The 17090-nt window shown below is 33.9% G+C and overlaps 1 protein-coding gene across 2 annotated transcripts in view; it reads right to left on the reverse strand.

Annotated features, from left to right (window-relative positions):
* Positions 1-17090, reverse strand: part of LOC148087348 (nucleosome-remodeling factor subunit BPTF-like) — a 53757-nt gene that overhangs the window by 8939 nt on the left and 27728 nt on the right. For both annotated transcript variants that reach the window (XM_087787668.1, XM_087787659.1), the window contains exons 18-30: positions 16885-17035; positions 16768-16807; positions 15636-15855; positions 14996-15121; positions 11375-11499; positions 11056-11167; positions 10868-10980; positions 10441-10663; positions 6785-7038; positions 6178-6276; positions 5951-6112; positions 5803-5885; positions 1-110 (exon numbers count right to left, since the gene is read on the reverse strand). The exon at positions 1-110 is cut by the window's left edge and continues 116 nt beyond it. In XM_087787668.1, coding sequence (XP_087643794.1) covers positions 1-110; positions 5803-5885; positions 5951-6112; positions 6178-6276; positions 6785-7038; positions 10441-10663; positions 10868-10980; positions 11056-11167; positions 11375-11499; positions 14996-15121; positions 15636-15855; positions 16768-16807; positions 16885-17035 — 1818 coding nt within the window. The remainder of the gene's footprint in view (positions 111-5802; positions 5886-5950; positions 6113-6177; positions 6277-6784; positions 7039-10440; positions 10664-10867; positions 10981-11055; positions 11168-11374; positions 11500-14995; positions 15122-15635; positions 15856-16767; positions 16808-16884; positions 17036-17090) is intronic.

Consider the following 17090-nt stretch of genomic DNA (forward strand, 5'->3'; position numbering starts at 1 on the left):
TCCTCTTGGCCTCGACCACCTCCTCCTTCTTCTTCTTCTTCGCCGCCTGCCGCTCGTCCTTGTCGATCCGGTCCAGGATGAACTTCATGACCTGATTACAGACGATCATCCTGGAGACACCAGAACAAACTGTTGTTATCTTGGATTCAATCCAGTTGTTACATCATTATTGATAACAAGATTATTGATAACATGAGACAGAAGCACATACTGGTCACATGACTGTTCATGATGTCATGACATGAATGAATGAACATCGTTGGATTACAGTTGAAAAGTGTTTGATTCTAGTTAAAAAAGTGTTGGATTCTAGTTTAAAAAGTGTTTGATTCTAGTTAAAAAAGTGTTTGATTCTAGTTGAAAAAGTGTTTGATTCTAGTTAAAAAAGTGTTTGATTCTAGTTAAAAAAGTGTTTGATTCTAGTTAAAAAAGTGTTTGATTCTAGTTGAAAAAGTGTTTGATTCTAGTTGAAAAAGTGTTTGATTCTAGTTGAAAAAGTGTTTGATTCTAGTTAAAAAAGTGTTTGATTCTAGTTGAAAAAGTGTTTGATTCTAGTTGAAAAAGTGTTTGATTCTAGTTAAAAAAGTGTTTGATTTTAGTTGAAAAAGTGTTTGATTCTAGTTAAAAAAGTGTTTGATTCTAGTTAAAAAAGTGTTTGATTCTAGTTAAAAAAGTGTTTGATTCTAGTTGAAAAAGTGTTTGATTCTAGTTAAAAAAGTGTTTGATTCTAGTTAAAAAAGTGTTTGATTCTAGTTGAAAAAGTGTTTGATTCTAGTTGAAAAGTGTTTGATTCTAGTTAAAAAAGTGTTTGATTCTCGTTAAAAAAGTGTTTGATTCTAGTTGAAAAAGTGTTTGATTCTAGTTAAAAAAGTGTTTGATTCTAGTTAAAAAAGTGTTTGATTCTAGTTGAAAAAGTGTTTGATTCTAGTTGAAAAGTGTTTGATTCTAGTTAAAAAAGTGTTTGATTCTAGTTAAAAAAGTGTTTGATTCTAGTTGAAAAAGTGTTTGATTCTAGTTAAAAAAGTGTTTGATTCTAGTTGAAAAAGTGTTTGATTCTAGTTAAAAAAGTGTTTGATTCTAGTTGAAAAAGTGTTTGATTCTAGTTGAAAAAGTGTTTGATTCTATTTAAAAAAGTGTTTGATTCTAGTTAAAAAAGTGTTTGATTCTAGTTGAAAAAGTGTTTGATTCTAGTTGAAAAGTGTTTGATTCTAGTTGAAAAAGTGTTTGATTCTAGTTGAAAAAGTGTTTGATTCTAGTTGAAAAGTGTTTGATTATAGTTAAAAAAGTGTTTGATTCTAGTTGAAAAAGTGTTTGATTCTAGTTAAAAAAGTGTTTGATTCTAGTTAGTTAAAAAAGTGTTTGATTCTAGTTAAAAAAGTGTTTGATTCTAGTTGAAAAAGTGTTTGATTCTAGTTAAAAAAGTGTTTGATTCTAGTTAAAAAAGTGTTTGATTCTAGTTGAAAAAGTGTTTGATTCTAGTTAAAAAAGTGTTTGATTCTAGTTGAAAAAGTGTTTGATTCTAGTTAAAAAAGTGTTTGATTCTAGTTGAAAAAGTGTTTGATTCTATTTAAAAAAGTGTTTGATTCTAGTTGAAAAAGTGTTTGATTCTATTTAAAAAAGTGTTTGATTCTATTTAAAAAAGTGTTTGATTCTAGTTGAAAAAGTGTTTGATTCTATTTTAAAAAGTGTTTGATTCTAGTTAAAAAAGTGTTTGATTCTAGTTGAAAAAGTGTTTGATTCTAGTTAAAAAAGTGTTTGATTCTAGTTGAAAAAGTGTTTGATTCTAGTTGAAAAAGTGTTTGATTCTATTTAAAAAAGTGTTTGATTCTAGTTAAAAAAGTGTTTGATTCTAGTTGAAAAAGTGTTTGATTCTAGTTGAAAAGTGTTTGATTCTAGTTGAAAAAGTGTTTGATTCTAGTTGAAAAAGTGTTTGATTCTAGTTGAAAAGTGTTTGATTATAGTTAAAAAAGTGTTTGATTCTAGTTGAAAAAGTGTTTGATTCTAGTTAAAAAAGTGTTTGATTCTAGTTAAAAAAGTGTTTGATTCTAGTTAAAAAAGTGTTTGATTCTAGTTAAAAAAGTGTTTGATTCTAGTTAAAAAAGTGTTTGATTCTAGTTGAAAAAGTGTTTGATTCTAGTTAAAAAAGTGTTTGATTCTAGTTAAAAAAGTGTTTGATTCTAGTTGAAAAAGTGTTTGATTCTAGTTAAAAAAGTGTTTGATTCTAGTTAAAAAAGTGTTTGATTCTAGTTGAAAAAGTGTTTGATTCTAGTTAAAAAAGTGTTTGATTCTAGTTGAAAAAGTGTTTGATTCTAGTTAAAAAAGTGTTTGCTTCTAGTTGAAAAAGTGTTTGATTCTATTTAAAAAAGTGTTTGATTCTAGTTGAAAAAGTGTTTGATTCTATTTAAAAAAGTGTTTGATTCTATTTAAAAAAGTGTTTGATTCTAGTTGAAAAAGTGTTTGATTCTATTTTAAAAAGTGTTTGATTCTAGTTAAAAAAGTGTTTGATTCTAGTTGAAAAAGTGTTTGATTCTAGTTAAAAAAGTGTTTGATTCTAGTTGAAAAAGTGTTTGATTCTATTTAAAAAAGTGTTTGATTCTAGTTAAAAAAGTGTTTGATTCTAGTTAAAAAAGTGTTTGATTCTAGTTAAAAAAGTGTTTGATTCTAGTTAAAAAAGTGTTTGATTCTAGTTAAAAAAGTGTTTGATTCTAGTTAAAAAAGTGTTTGATTCTAGTTAAAAAAGTGTTTGATTCTAGTTAAAAAAGTGTTTGATTCTAGTTAAAAAAGTGGTAGAACCGTCACGTTGCTTCACTACGGTTCACACTCGGACCAGAACATTCAGACGCTGGAGTCAGCAGGTCAACCACGGGCCGGACCGTGTGAACGTGGAGACGGAATAATCGGCGACAGGAAGACGAGGTCAGCGAGGTCAGCGAGGTCAGCGAGGTCAGCGAGGTCAGCGAGGTCAGCGAGTTCCGAGGAAGACGCAGACGTGGAGCTCGAGGCTCGACATCAATCGCTGGAAAACGGCGTGAACAAGCGTCACGACCGGCGTCTGAATCGCGCTCGTCTGGCTCTGGACTTGTGAAGGCAGTGAGATGTTGACACACCTTCAGTGTGGACACACACACACACACACACACGCGGTCGTCAGGGTCGACTGCAGGTCACGACACAGGAAGTGTTTACGCCTCCATGCGAGACATTTTCACAGAATTATCTCCGTGTGGATAAAGATCTGAACGAGAAACTCCAGCTGCGTCTGTTTTCTTAGAGACTTAACAAGAAGAATCAATCAAACATGTTCACTTTTAAGTAAGTAAGTCATTAAGATTTATAGAGTGCTTTCTAGACCAGGGTCACGAAGCGCTTAAACAATAACAAAAAAAAAAAACCCTCAAAAAAGATATACTTAAAAGATCAAGATAACACCGAGAACAACACAGGAGTCTCAGAGAATCAAGGAAAGCTCAAATAAAAGTGTCTTGAGATGTTTCTTCATCAAACACAGAGATGGTTCCAAAGCTTAGGAGCAACAGTCTGGTCCGGAAGTTCAGGAACCATCAGTAGATTCTGATCCACAGACCTCAGAGCCTGAGCTGGGGTGTAAGTCTGGATCAGATCACTGATGGAAGGTCTGACCATGTTGAGGAGCAGGAGACACCAGAGAATTAATCGTGTCAAACAACACTTTGGGTTTTTTTTATTTGCTGCTACCAGTTTCCTGATGTAATCAGATCTGGCAGTTTCCACCATCTCATTGTAAGAAGTCATCAGATCCCTGAGGTGAAGTCTATGCACCTCAAGTTTAGTGGACTTCCAGAGACGCTCAGTCTTTCCACAAAGTCTCTTCAGACTCAGGAGATCTTCATTTGTCCAAGGTCACCGTTTTTTCTGAATTTACAAGTTCGATTGAACAGGTTTGATCCAGTATTTCGACACAATGATCAGTGAAACAGTGAATCAAACACGTTGAGTCATCAAAGGAAAGAGCGTCAAACATAGCAGAAAAACTGTCTTTCTTTCAAAGGCTTAGGTTCAGGGATGAAGTCCAGGTTCAACAAGAGAAGGATCAGATGAACATCATGTACAGATACATTAGAAATGTTCAGGCCAAGAGTAAAAAGTAACTTTTTGATGAGTGGGTTCAGAAACATGTTGCTCAAAATTAAAGGCTTCTGTTAAAGTTCAAAGTTCTTTAGCAGAACAAGATGTGACGTCATCAACATGAAGATTAAAGTCTCAAGAATAAGAACAGATTTGAATAATGGAAGATAAGAAGTCACTGAAGTCTTTCAAGAACACTGAAGGACCAGGTGGTAGATTGACACACAATAGAAAGGTCTTGTAGATCAAGATCATCTGAGACTCAAAAGAAGTGAATTCCTGTGTTTGCATCACTTTGAACAACTCTCTCCATATACAACAGCCAAACCTCCTCCACGACCAGAGAGTGAGTAAGTAAGTAATATTTATTTATATAGCGCTTTTCGAGACCAGGGTCACAAAGCGCTTAAACAATCAAAACAATACTCAAAAAAGTACATACTTTAAAGATCAAGATAATACTGAGAACAACACAGGAGTTCGAGAAATTCAAGGAAAAGCCTGAACAAATAGAAACGTCTTAAGATGTTTCTTAAAGGAGTCAGTAGATCATCAAGAGCAAAGAGAGAGAAGATCGTTCCAAAGCTTAGGAGCAACAGCCTGAAAAGATTTCTCTCCTCTGGTCCTGAGTCGTGTGCGTGGAACCATAAGTAGATTCTGATCCACAGACCTCAGAGCCCGAGCTGGGGTGTAAGGCTGGATCAGATCAGTGATGTAAGGAGGAGCCTGACCATGAATAGATCTGAAAGTAAGAACCAGAATTTTAAAGTTGATCCTGAAAGAAACTGGAAGCCAGTGAAGAGTTTTAAGGATCGGAGAAATGTGAGTTCTTCTACTAGAGCGGCTCAGAATTCTCGCTGCAGAGTTTTGTATGAACTGCAGGCGAGAAGATCCTTCTTGTTAAGACATGAAAACAAACTGTTACAATAGTCCAGACGAGAAGAAACAAACGCATGGATTATAAGATCCAGATCATGTTCCGACAACATTTTCCTAAGTTTAGAGATTTTTCTCAGTTGAAGGAAACAGTTTCTGGTTAGTTTTCTTCAGTGTTGAACAAGAGACATGTCTTTATCAAATACAACACCCAGGTTTCTCAGGCTCAGTTTGACAGACTGACTTAAGTCACTCAAGTACTGACTCAACCCTGGAATCTTATCATCAACAATCACCAGAGTTTCAGTTTTGTCCACATTAAGCTGTAAAGTGTTTTCACTCATTGTTTGATTTCTAGCAAACAATGGCAAGGCTTCCCCAGGACAGCGCTCCCTACTGGACAGTGTGTTCGTTCAGATGAATGGTCTTCCTCTCTCTGCCAAGTCTCAGAAAGACATAATAAATCCATTTTCTCGTGTGAAGAGATCATTCAGAGAAAAGGATTTATTAGTAATGGGGCGAACATTCAAAAGTCCCACGTTCAGCACCGATGACGTCACTGATGACACCGAGTCATCAGCGGAGACTCACAACATTTCAAGAGAGTCTCAGCAACACAACAATGAACCAACACCACTCCAGGAGACGGTGACAGTGAAGTGTGTACTTCACCCTGTGATGATGAAAACACTATGAAAAGTACAAAAGAGTCAAATCCCACGTTGATAGTTTGGACTTTTATCTACGTTTGACAGTTTGAATGTTGCTTCTCCGTGAACATGCGTCCGAGCAGGAGACGGACATGTAGTTGTGAACTCTGACCTCTGGTTCTCCTCTCTCTCCGCCGGCGTCAGCGTCTTCTTCTGCTTGAGATGTTCGATCACGGCGTTCTGCTTCATGACCACCTGAGGAGCAGAAGGTTGGATGAGGCGTCCGGTCGTCACGACGTCATGATGTTTCTTCTGCGCACCTGCTTCTGGATGATGTCGCTCTTGCTGGCGCTGTTGAGCGCCTGCTCTCGCTTGGCTTCCGCCGCCATCTTCTTCTTCTGCTGCTGCTGCTCCCGGAGCTGCTGGATCCTCTGCAGCTGCTCCTGGACCGAGGCCGCCTGGATGGTCACCACGTTCCCGATCTGAAAGAAGTTAGAAAAGAAGGTCATGAAGGTCTCTGGAAGGTCTAGGAAGTCCCGGGTCGCACCTGTCCGGCCTGCGACGCTCCGCCCTGCTGGATCTGGATGGGAAGCTGCAGTTTGATGTGAGATGTTCCTCCCTGTTGAGCCTGAAGCTGAGCCAGAACCTGAGGAGACACAAGGACACGTTGGATCTCCAGGGACACGGAAACAGAAGTGGACTCTCTTGAAAGAACTTGTTGCTGAGACTCTGGTAAAATAAACTACAATACAAGGTCATACACTCCAGCACTACTATTAAAGTAGTAGTAAAACTACTGTCCTTAGTCCACATGCAGGTACTTTAACTCATGGTGCTTTAGTTTTATATAATATTTCATATTTATTTTGTAGTATTCAAAGAAATATTTCATATTTTTTGTTTAGTTTTCAAAGAAATATTTCTTTTTTATTCTGAAGTTTCCAAATAAATATTTCATATACAGTATATTGATTAGTTTTCAAAGAAATATTTCATATACAGTACATGTGTAGTTTTGGGACAGTTCTGAAAGCTCTTACATAATAAATATGAAACATAAATATATATATAAAAACATGTTTTGCTCCAATAAATATGAAACTATATAATTTATAATATACATATATATATATATATATATACAGTACTCGTACCTGCACCTGCTGCTGCAGCCCCGACACGTTGATGACCTGCGACCCCTGCTGCAGCGTCACGGCTCCTGCCGAGGTCTTGACCTGCAGGGAGGTCGGGGACTGGACCGGCATGTGGGCCTGCATCTGGGGCGGCAGCAGACCCTGAGGACTGGCTGAGGAGGGAACACTAGTGTTGGAGGAGGCCTGGACCGGAGCTGCTGCCTGCTGAGCTGGTTGAGTCTTGATGGAAGTGTTTGGCTGAGCAGAGACTGAAGCTGAACATGATAGAATCACAGGTTAATGTATGGAATATATATTATTATCATTATATACATATATATATTATTAACATAGTTTGATTATAGTTGAAAATTGTTTGATTCTAGTTGAAAATAGTTTGATTATAGTTGAAAATTGTTGATTATAGTTGAAAATTGTTGGATTATAGTTGAAAATTGTTGGATTATAGTTGAAAATTGTTGGATTATAGTTGAAAATTGTGTGATTATAGTTGAAAATTGTTTGATTATAGTTGAAAATTGTTGGATTATAGTTGAAAATTGTTGGATTATAGTTGAAAATTGTTTGATTATAGTTGAAAATTGTTTGATTATAGTTGAAAATTGTTTGATTATAGTTGAAAATTGTTTGATTATAGTTGAAAATTGTTTGATTATAGTTGAAAATTGTTGGATTATAGTTGAAAATTGTTGGATTATAGTTGAAAATTGTTGGATTATAGTTGAAAATTGTTTGATTATAGTTGAAAATTGTTGGATTATAGTTGAAAATTGTTGGATTATAGTTGAAAATTGTTTGATTATAGTTGAAAATTGTTGGATTATAGTTGAAAATTGTTGGATTATAGTTGAAAATTGTTTGATTATAGTTGAAAATTGTTTGATTATAGTTGAAAATTGTTTGATTATAGTTGAAAATTGTTTGATTATAGTTGAAAATTGTTTGATTATAGTTGAAAATTGTGTGATTATAGTTGAAAATTGTTTGATTATAGTTGAAAATTGTTTGATAATAGTTGAAAATTGTTTGATTATAGTTGAAAATTGTTGATTATAGTTGAAAATTGTTTGATTATAGTTGAAAATTGTTTGATTATAGTTGAAAATTGTTTGATTATAGTTGAAAATTGTTTGATTATAGTTGAAAATTGTTGGATTATAGTTGAAAATTGTTTGATTATAGTTGAAAATTGTTTGATTATAGTTGAAAATTGTTGGATTAAAGTTGAAAATTGTTTGATAATAGTTGAAAATTGTCGGATTATAGTTGAAAATTGTTGATTATAGTTGAAAATTGTTTGATTATAGTTGAAAATTGTTTGATTATAGTTGAAAATTGTTGGATTATAGTTGAAAATTGTTTGATTATAGTTGAAAATTGTTTGATTATAGTTGAAAATTGTTGGATTATAGTTGAAAATTGTTGATTATAGTTGAAAATTGTTTGATTATAGTTGAAAATTGTTTGATTATAGTTGAAAATTGTTGGATTATAGTTGAAAATTGTTGATTATAGTTGAAAATTGTTTGATTATAGTTGAAAATTGTTGGATTATAGTTGAAAATTGTTGATTATAGTTGAAAATTGTTTGATTATAGTTGAAAATTGTTTGATTATAGTTGAAAATTGTTTGATTATAGTTGAAAATTGTTTGATTTTAGTTGAAAATTGTTTGATTATAGTTGAAAATTGTTTGATTTTAGTTGAAAATTGTTTGATTATAGTTGAAAATTGTTTGATTATAGTTGAAAATTGTTGATTATAGTTGAAAATTGTTTGATTCTAGTTGAAAATTGTTTGATTATAGTTGAAAATTGTTTGATTATAGTTGAAAATTGTTTGATTATAGTTGAAAATTGTTGGATTATAGTTGAAAATTGTTTGATTATAGTTGAAAATTGTTAGATTATAGTTGAAAATTGTTTGATTATAGTTGAAAATTGTTTGATTATAGTTGAAAATTGTTGGATTATAGTTGAAAATTGTTTGATTAAAGTTGAAAATTGTTTGATTATAGTTGAAAATTGTTTGATTATAGTTGAATATTGTTTGATTATAGTTGAATATTGTTTGATTATAGTTGAAAATTGTTTGATTATAGTTGAAAATAGTTTGATTATAGTTGAAAATTGTTTGATTATAGTTGAAAATTGTTGGATTATAGTTGAAAATTGTTTGATTATAGTTGAAAATTGTTTAATTATAGTTGAAAATTGTTTGATTATAGTTGAAAATTGTTTAATTATAGTTGAAAATTGTTTGATTATAGTTGAAAATTGTTTGATTATAGTTGAAAATTGTTTGATTATAGTTGAAAATAGTTTGATTATAGTTGAAAATTGTTTGATTATAGTTGAAAATTGTTTGATTATAGTTGAAAATTGTTTAATTATAGTTGAAAATTGTTTGATTATAGTTGAATATTGTTTGATTATAGTTGAAAATTGTTTGATTATAGTTGAAAATAGTTTAATTATAGTTGAAAATTGTTTGATTATAGTTGAAAATTGTTTAATTATAGTTGAAAATTGTTTGATTATAGTTGAATATTGTTTGATTATAGTTGAAAATTGTTTGATTATAGTTGAAAATTGTTTAATTATAGTTGAAAATTGTTTGATTATAGTTGAAAATTGTTTGATTATAGTTGAATATTGTTTGATTATAGTTGAAAATTGTTTGATTATAGTTGAAAATTGTTTGATTATAGTTGAATATTGTTTGATTATAGTTGAAAATTGTTTGATTATAGTTGAAAATTGTTTAATTATAGTTGAAAATTGTTGGATTATAGTTGAAAATTGTTGGATTATAGTTTGAATTGTTGGATTATAGTTGAAAATTGTTTGATTATAGTTGAATATTGTTTGATTATAGTTGAAAATTGTTTGATTATAGTTGAAAATTGTTTGATTATAGTTGAAAATTGTTTGATTATAGTTGAAAATTGTTTGATTATATTTGAAAATTGTTTGATTATAGTTGAAAATAGTTTGATTATAGTTGAAAATTGTTTGATTATAGTTGAAAATTGTTTAATTATAGTTGAAAATTGTTTGATTATAGTTGAAAATTGTTTAATTATAGTTGAAAATTGTTTGATTATAGTTGAAAATTGTTTGATTATAGAGGAAAATTGTTTGATTAAAGTTGAAAATTGTTTGATTATAGTTGAAAATTGTTTGATTATAGTTGAAAATTGTTTAATTATAGTTGAAAATTGTTGGATTATAGTTGAAAATTGTTTAATTATAGTTGAAAATTGTTGGATTATAGTTGAAAATTGTTTGATTATAGTTGAAAATTGTTGGATTATAGTTGAAAATTGTTGGATTATAGTTGAAAATTGTTTGATTAAAGTTGAAAATTCTTGGATTATAGTTGAAAATTCTTGGATTATAGTTGAAAATTGTTGGATTATAGTTGAAAATTCTTGGATTATAGTTGAAAATTCTTGGATTATAGTTGAAAATTGTTGGATTATAGTTGAAAATTGTTTGATTAAAGTTGAAAATCTTGGATTATAGTTGAAAATTGTTAGATTTTCAACATTAGAATAAAAATGTCAATCTTGAGAATTTTTTTTAACTCATGATCTAAACGACGACTGAATAGAGTTAAAATGTAAAATATTAAAAACAGTTTGATTGACAGACCGGTGCTGGAGGTGGGCGTGGCCGCCGAGGGCAGCGGCGTGAACAGGAAGCGCTGGACTTGACCGTTGGGCAGCGTGGCCTGCATGAGCTGCTGACCCGGCCCCGGGATGACCGTGACCCCCTGAGGGATGGCCTGCAGCTGACCCGTGCTCTGACCCTGACCCTGCACCATGACGGTCAGGGTCTGCTGGGCCGGACTCGACTCTTGACCCGGTCCCTGTTTCTAAAGGGACGAGGAACGACTGGTGTCAGGGGTTTGACCACATGTTGCTCAGTCAGGGTCATTCTGACCCGAGGACATTTCAAATGTTGATACTTTCATTTTCAATTAAGCGTTGATTTGTTTTTCAAGAATAATAACAACAAAAAAAAAAAGATAATTAAACACTGAAAAAAAAATTGAAGTGATGCATGCTGGGACATTTACCTGGACTTGAGCACAAGGCGTCCGGCCCGACTGGCCCACCACGGCGGTGGCCGCCCCCTGGCCAGCAGGGGTCGCCCCACGGATGATCTGAGTCACCACTTGACCTCCTTGACCTTTACAAAAACAACAACAACATTATTGACGCAGGATGATGATGTCATCAGAAGGCGCCGGGAGAGCGAGCGTACCCTGCTGGACCATGACCGGGGTCCGGAGGATGGTCTTTCCCATGGAACCCGTCTGTTGGACCGGAGGACGGATGACCATCCCGGAGCGGACCTGACCCCCCGGAGCCAGAACCTGCAGGAGAAGAACCAGGACTTCAAAGGTCGGGTTTATGGGTCGAATTGAAATGTGTTTTGATTATTGATTTGATTATTGATTTGTTCTTTATTGAAAATCATTTTTATCGTTTTACGTTATTTATGAAAACAACAACAAATCTTTGAATCAATGAAAAACAATTTGTTCAATATTGACACAGATTTACTTGTGGTCACGTCTCACCTGTTGTCCAGGTACGTTCTGTCTGAGGCCGAGTGTTGCTGTTCGAGGCTGGAACGGAGCAAACGTTTGAGCAGATCCTGCAGAACCTGAGTTGATGATTCCAAGAACCTTCTGCTGGACCACACCTGAGGAGAAGGTGAGTCACTGTGAGTCATTATTAGATCGTTGGATTCTAGTTGAAAATTGTTTGATTATAGTTGAAAATAGTTTGATTTTAGTTGAAAATTGTTGGATTATAGTTGAAAATTGTTTGATTATAGTTGAAAATAGTTTGATTTTAGTTGAAAATTGTTGGATTATAGTTGAAAATTGTTGGATTATAGTTGAAAATTGTTTGATTATAGTTGAAAATTGTTGGATTATAGTTGAAAATTGTTGGATTATAGTTGAAAATTGTTGGATTATAGTTGAAAATTGTTGGATTATAGTTGAAAATTGTTTGATTATAGTTGAAAATTGTTTGATTATAGTTGAAAATTGTTTGATTATAGTTGAAAATTGTTGGATTATAGTTGAAAATTGTTGGATTATAGTTGAAATTGTTTGATTATAGTTGAAAATTGTGTGATTATAGTTGAAAATTGTTTGATTATAGTTGAAAATTGTTGGATTATAGTTGAAAATTGTTTGATTCTAGTTGAAAATTGTTTAATTATAGTTGAAAATTGTTGGATTCTAGTTGAAAATTGTTTGATTACAGTTGAAAATTGTTGGATTCTAGTTGAAAATTGTTTGATTATAGTTGAAAATTGTTTGATTCTAGTTGAAAATTGTTTAATTATAGTTGAAAATTGTTGGATTATAGTTGAAAATTGTTGGATTATAGTTGAAAATTGTTTGATTATAGTTGAAAATTGTTTGATTATAGTTGAAAATTGTTGGATTATAGTTGAAAATGTTTGATTCTAGTTGAAAATTGTTTGATTATAGTTGAAAATTGTTTGATTATAGTTGAAAATTGTTGGATTATAGTAAAATATTGTTGGATTATAGTTGAAAACAGTTTCTTCTGCATCGAAAGAGAAACGAATATTAAAGCAACAACATGTTCAAAGTGAAGGTGCGAGTCATAAATTATTCACAGGAGTGAACATGAAAGTTCCTTCAGCTCTCGCTGTGGTTTCTCAAAGCTCAGGATCAAAAGGTTCTTCAGAACATGTTCACCATGACGGTCAGACCTGCTCCGGTCACACATCACAACCTCGGCTCTATGAACGTCTGTTTGAAGACTTCAATGAAACGAGGGAGGAACCGCAATAGAGAGAGAAGTGTGTTGAGAGCAGAACCTCGTGGTCGACTTGTTTTCCTGCCAACATCCTGACTCGCGTCCAAAACAAACACCATTACAGTCGTGACGGATAAACACGTCATTGAAGGTTTTTCATTCATAACCACTTCAAACACAAGTATTGAACATAATTTACTCTCATTTTTAGATGAAATGAGTTTGAAAGTTGAATATACTGTAGTTAATGTAGAGTTGATGGAACTGTTGTCCATTTTCAACTATAATCAAACAATTTTCAACTATAATCCAACAATTTTCAACTATAATCAAGCAATTTTCAACTATAATCCAACAATTTTCAACTATAATCAAGCAATTTTCAACTATAATCAAACAATTTTCAACTATAATCCAACAATTTTCAACTATAATCCAACAATTTTCAATTTAATCAAACAATTTTCAACTATAATCAAACAATTTTCAACTATAATCAAACAATTTTCAACTATAATCCAACAATTTTCAATTTAATCAAACAATTTTCAACTATAATCAAACAATTTTCAACTATAATCAAACAATTTTCAACTATAATCAAACAATTTTCAACTGTAATCAATTTATATATACCTATAATCTAACTATACTCAACTATAATCTAACAAATTTAAACTATAATAAACGATAATCCAACAATTTTCAACTATAATCCAACAATTTTCAACTATAATCAAACAATTTTCAACTATAATCCAACAATTTTCAACTATAATCCAACAATTCAAACTATAATCAAACAATTTTCAACTATAATCAAACAATTTTCAACTTAATCAAACAATTTTCAACTATAATCCAACAATTTTCAACTATAATCAAACAATTTTCAACTATAATCAAAGAATTTTAAACTAGAATCTAACAAATTTAAACTGTAATCAAACAATTTTCAACTGTAATCAATTTATATATACCTATAATCTAACTATACTCAACTATAATCAAACAATATTTAACTAGAATCAAACTAGAATAAACTAGAATCAAACTATAATCAAACAGAATCAAACTAGAATCAAACTAGAATCAAACTAGAATCAAACTAGAATCAAACTAGAATCAAACTAGAATCAAACTATAATCAATCTAGAATCAAACTATAATCAAACTATAATCAAACAGAATCAAACTAGAATCAAACTAGAATCAACTAGAATCAACTAGAATCTGACTAGAATCAAACTAGAATCAAACTAGAATCAACTAGAATCAAACTAGAATCAACTAGAATCAAACAGAATCAAACTAGAATCAACTAGAATCAAACTAGAATCAAACTAGAATCAACTAGAATCAAACTAGAATCAAACTAGAATCAAACTAGAATCAAACTAGAATCAACTAGAATCAAACTAGAATCAACTAGAATCAACTAGAATCTGACTAGAATCAAACTAGAATCAAACTAGAATCAAACTAGAATCAACTAGAATCAAACTAGAATCAACTAGAATCAAACAGAATCAAACTAGAATCAACTAGAATCAAACTAGAATCAAACTAGAATCAAACTAGAATCAAACTAGAATCAACTAGAATCAAACTAGAATCAACTAGAATCAAACTAGAATCAAACAGAATCAAACTAGAATCAACTAGAATCAAACTAGAATCAAACTAGAATCAAACTAGAATCAAACTAGAATCAACTAGAATCAAACTAGAATCAAACTAGAATCAAACTAGAATCAACTAGAATCAACTAGAATCAACTAGAATCAAACTAGAATCAAACTAGAATCAACTAGAATCAAACTAGAATCTGACTAGAATCAACTAGAATCAACTAGAATCAAACTAGAATCAAACTAGAATCAACTAGAATCAACTAGAATCAAACTACAATCAACTAGAATCAAACTAGAATCAAACTAGAATCAAACTAGAATCAACTATAATCAAACTAGAATCAAACTAGAATCAAACTAGAATCAACTAGAATCAAACTAGAATCAACTAGAATCAAACTAGAATCAAACTAGAATCAAACTAGAATCAAACTAGAATCAAACTAGAATCAAACTAGAATCAACTAGAATCAAACTAGAATCAAACTAGAATCAACTAGAATCAAACTAGAATCAAACTAGAATCAAACTAGAATCAACTAGAATCAAACTAGAATCAAACTAGAATCAACTAGAATCAAACTAGAATCAACTAGAATCAAACTAGAATCAAACTAGAATCAACTAGAATCAAACTAGAATCAAACTAGAATCAAACTAGAATCAAACTAGAATCAAACTAGAATCAAACTAGAATCAACTAGAATCAAACTAGAATCAAACTAGAATCTGACTAGAATCAAACTACTGTCACTCTCGTACCTCCTTGTGATGTCGGCACGTTGACGGTGACGATCTTGCTGTTTGCTGGCAGTGGTAGTTTGGTCGTCACTACTTTCCCTCCTCCTGAGGTGCCTGTGATCTGGAAGGTGTGTCCAGTCGTGGTCTCTGTCGAGGAAGACGATAAAGTAGATGAAGACGATGAAGCCGATGAAGACGATGAAGACGATGAAGACGATGAAGACGATGAAGACGATGAAGACGATGAAGACGATAAAGACGATGAAGGCGATAAAGACGATAAAGACGATAAAGACGATGAAGACGATGAAGACGATGAAGACGATGAAGACGATGAAGACGATGAAGACGATGAAGACGATGAAGACGATGAAGACGATGAAGACGATGAAGACGATAAAGTAGATGAAGACGATGAAGACGATGAAGACGATAAAGACGATAAAGACGATGAAGACGATGAAGACGATGAAGACGATGAAGACGATGAAGACGATGAAGACGATGAAGACGATAAAGACGATGAAGACGATGAAGACGATGAAGACGATGAAGACGATGAAGACGATGAAGACGATGAAGACGATGAAGACGATGAAGACGATGAAGACGACGACGGCTTCAGGACGAGAACTTTCAGACTGGAGTGATCGAATCTCACCTTGTGTGCTTTGACCTTGTTTGACCCACGTGGCGAACGACTGCTGGAAGTTCTTGTTCTGCTGGAATGTAACCGGGGTGACCATCTTCGCCGACATCACGCCTTTGGTGCACGGCGTTCCCGGACCCGACGCCGAGCCCAGGAGGATTTTGTTGGAAGAGGCCGGAGTCGCCGGAGCCGTTGTGGATCCAAGGGAGCCGGGTTTCTGCTCCAGACGCTTCTGCAACCCACGAGCGTGGATGAGAACCTTCAACCAACACTGGTGTGTGAGGAACGTTTGAAAACACAACCGATAAATGTCGAGATGACGCTCCGTTTATAAGTTATTACTTTATAAAGTTCTTCACTGCGTGAACGAGAAGTTACGAGAACGGAGCCCATTGTGATGTCACAACGGGCTTCGCTCCTGCTGCAGCAAGAACCAGTCCTGTCTGTATTCACGTCTCTTGAAGCCGGAGACTTCCTGGTTCGATGACGCTGATGAGCCTCAGCGTTTGACCAATCACAGAAGTGTGGGCGTGGTTATGGGAAAAGTATTTTCAGTGGGCGGGGCTTAAGCACATTTTCTACTGTAAATATCGAGTTTCTTGTGCAAACAGACGTACACTATTCATGATAACATTCTAATAACATTAGACTATCGCCCGATTCTCCCGGGATAAGCGAGACCCGGTGAGCTCTGGTCATTTGTAATGATTACGGAGAATGTTCCGAGTTTAAATCCCGCGTGAATGTCTGTGATTTGAAATAATTAAAACGACCGTAATTCAGCAAACACAGCCGTCTGGTGATGACATTAGTGTCATGCGACTGTAACGCACTTCTAGACACTCGCTGTTGTGTTCATATTTACTTCATACGTTTTATTTTGAAAGGGTTGAAAAGGAAGTAGATGGATTCCGTTGTCGTTCCACATGACGAAGGTAAAGAAGGCGTGCGCGCTGCACAACCACAAACTAAGTTCCAGCCTCGTTGTTTCCCGCACGAATACACTCGGTAACACAACTGTAACTTTGTGTTTCTTCTGTAAGAATAATGTTGGGGCACATTTATGTGCAGCTCTCAACAGAGTATTCATGAGTATTCATCTCACAAGTGTGTACTAACGTCGAGTGTGTTCTCTGAACCTTACCTTGGCTTGTTCTGCTGCCTGAGCTTTCTCCTTCTCCACCCTGGACCACAGAGAAGAACAGGGTTCAAAAACCAGTGATCAAACAAACCACCAGAGCTCCTGTTCCAAACACCGGACCTCTCGGAGAAGGCTCTGATCTCCCACAGGTCCAGCTCCTCCTCGGGGACCCAGGACTCGATGACGACCGGGCCCGTCTGCTTGGCCGGCTCTGGTTTCTTGGGTCGCAGGGCGCTGGAGCGCAGGCCTTTCCTCTGAGGCGTGTGAGTCTCTGCGGTACAAGAACCAGGTTGAACGAGTGGATCCAGGACCAGGCTTGGTTTTTT

The sequence above is a fragment of the Callionymus lyra genome, chromosome 1, assembly GCF_982586985.1.
Source record: "Callionymus lyra chromosome 1, fCalLyr1.hap1.1, whole genome shotgun sequence".
In the NCBI taxonomy this organism is placed as follows: Eukaryota; Metazoa; Chordata; class Actinopteri; order Syngnathiformes; family Callionymidae; genus Callionymus; species Callionymus lyra.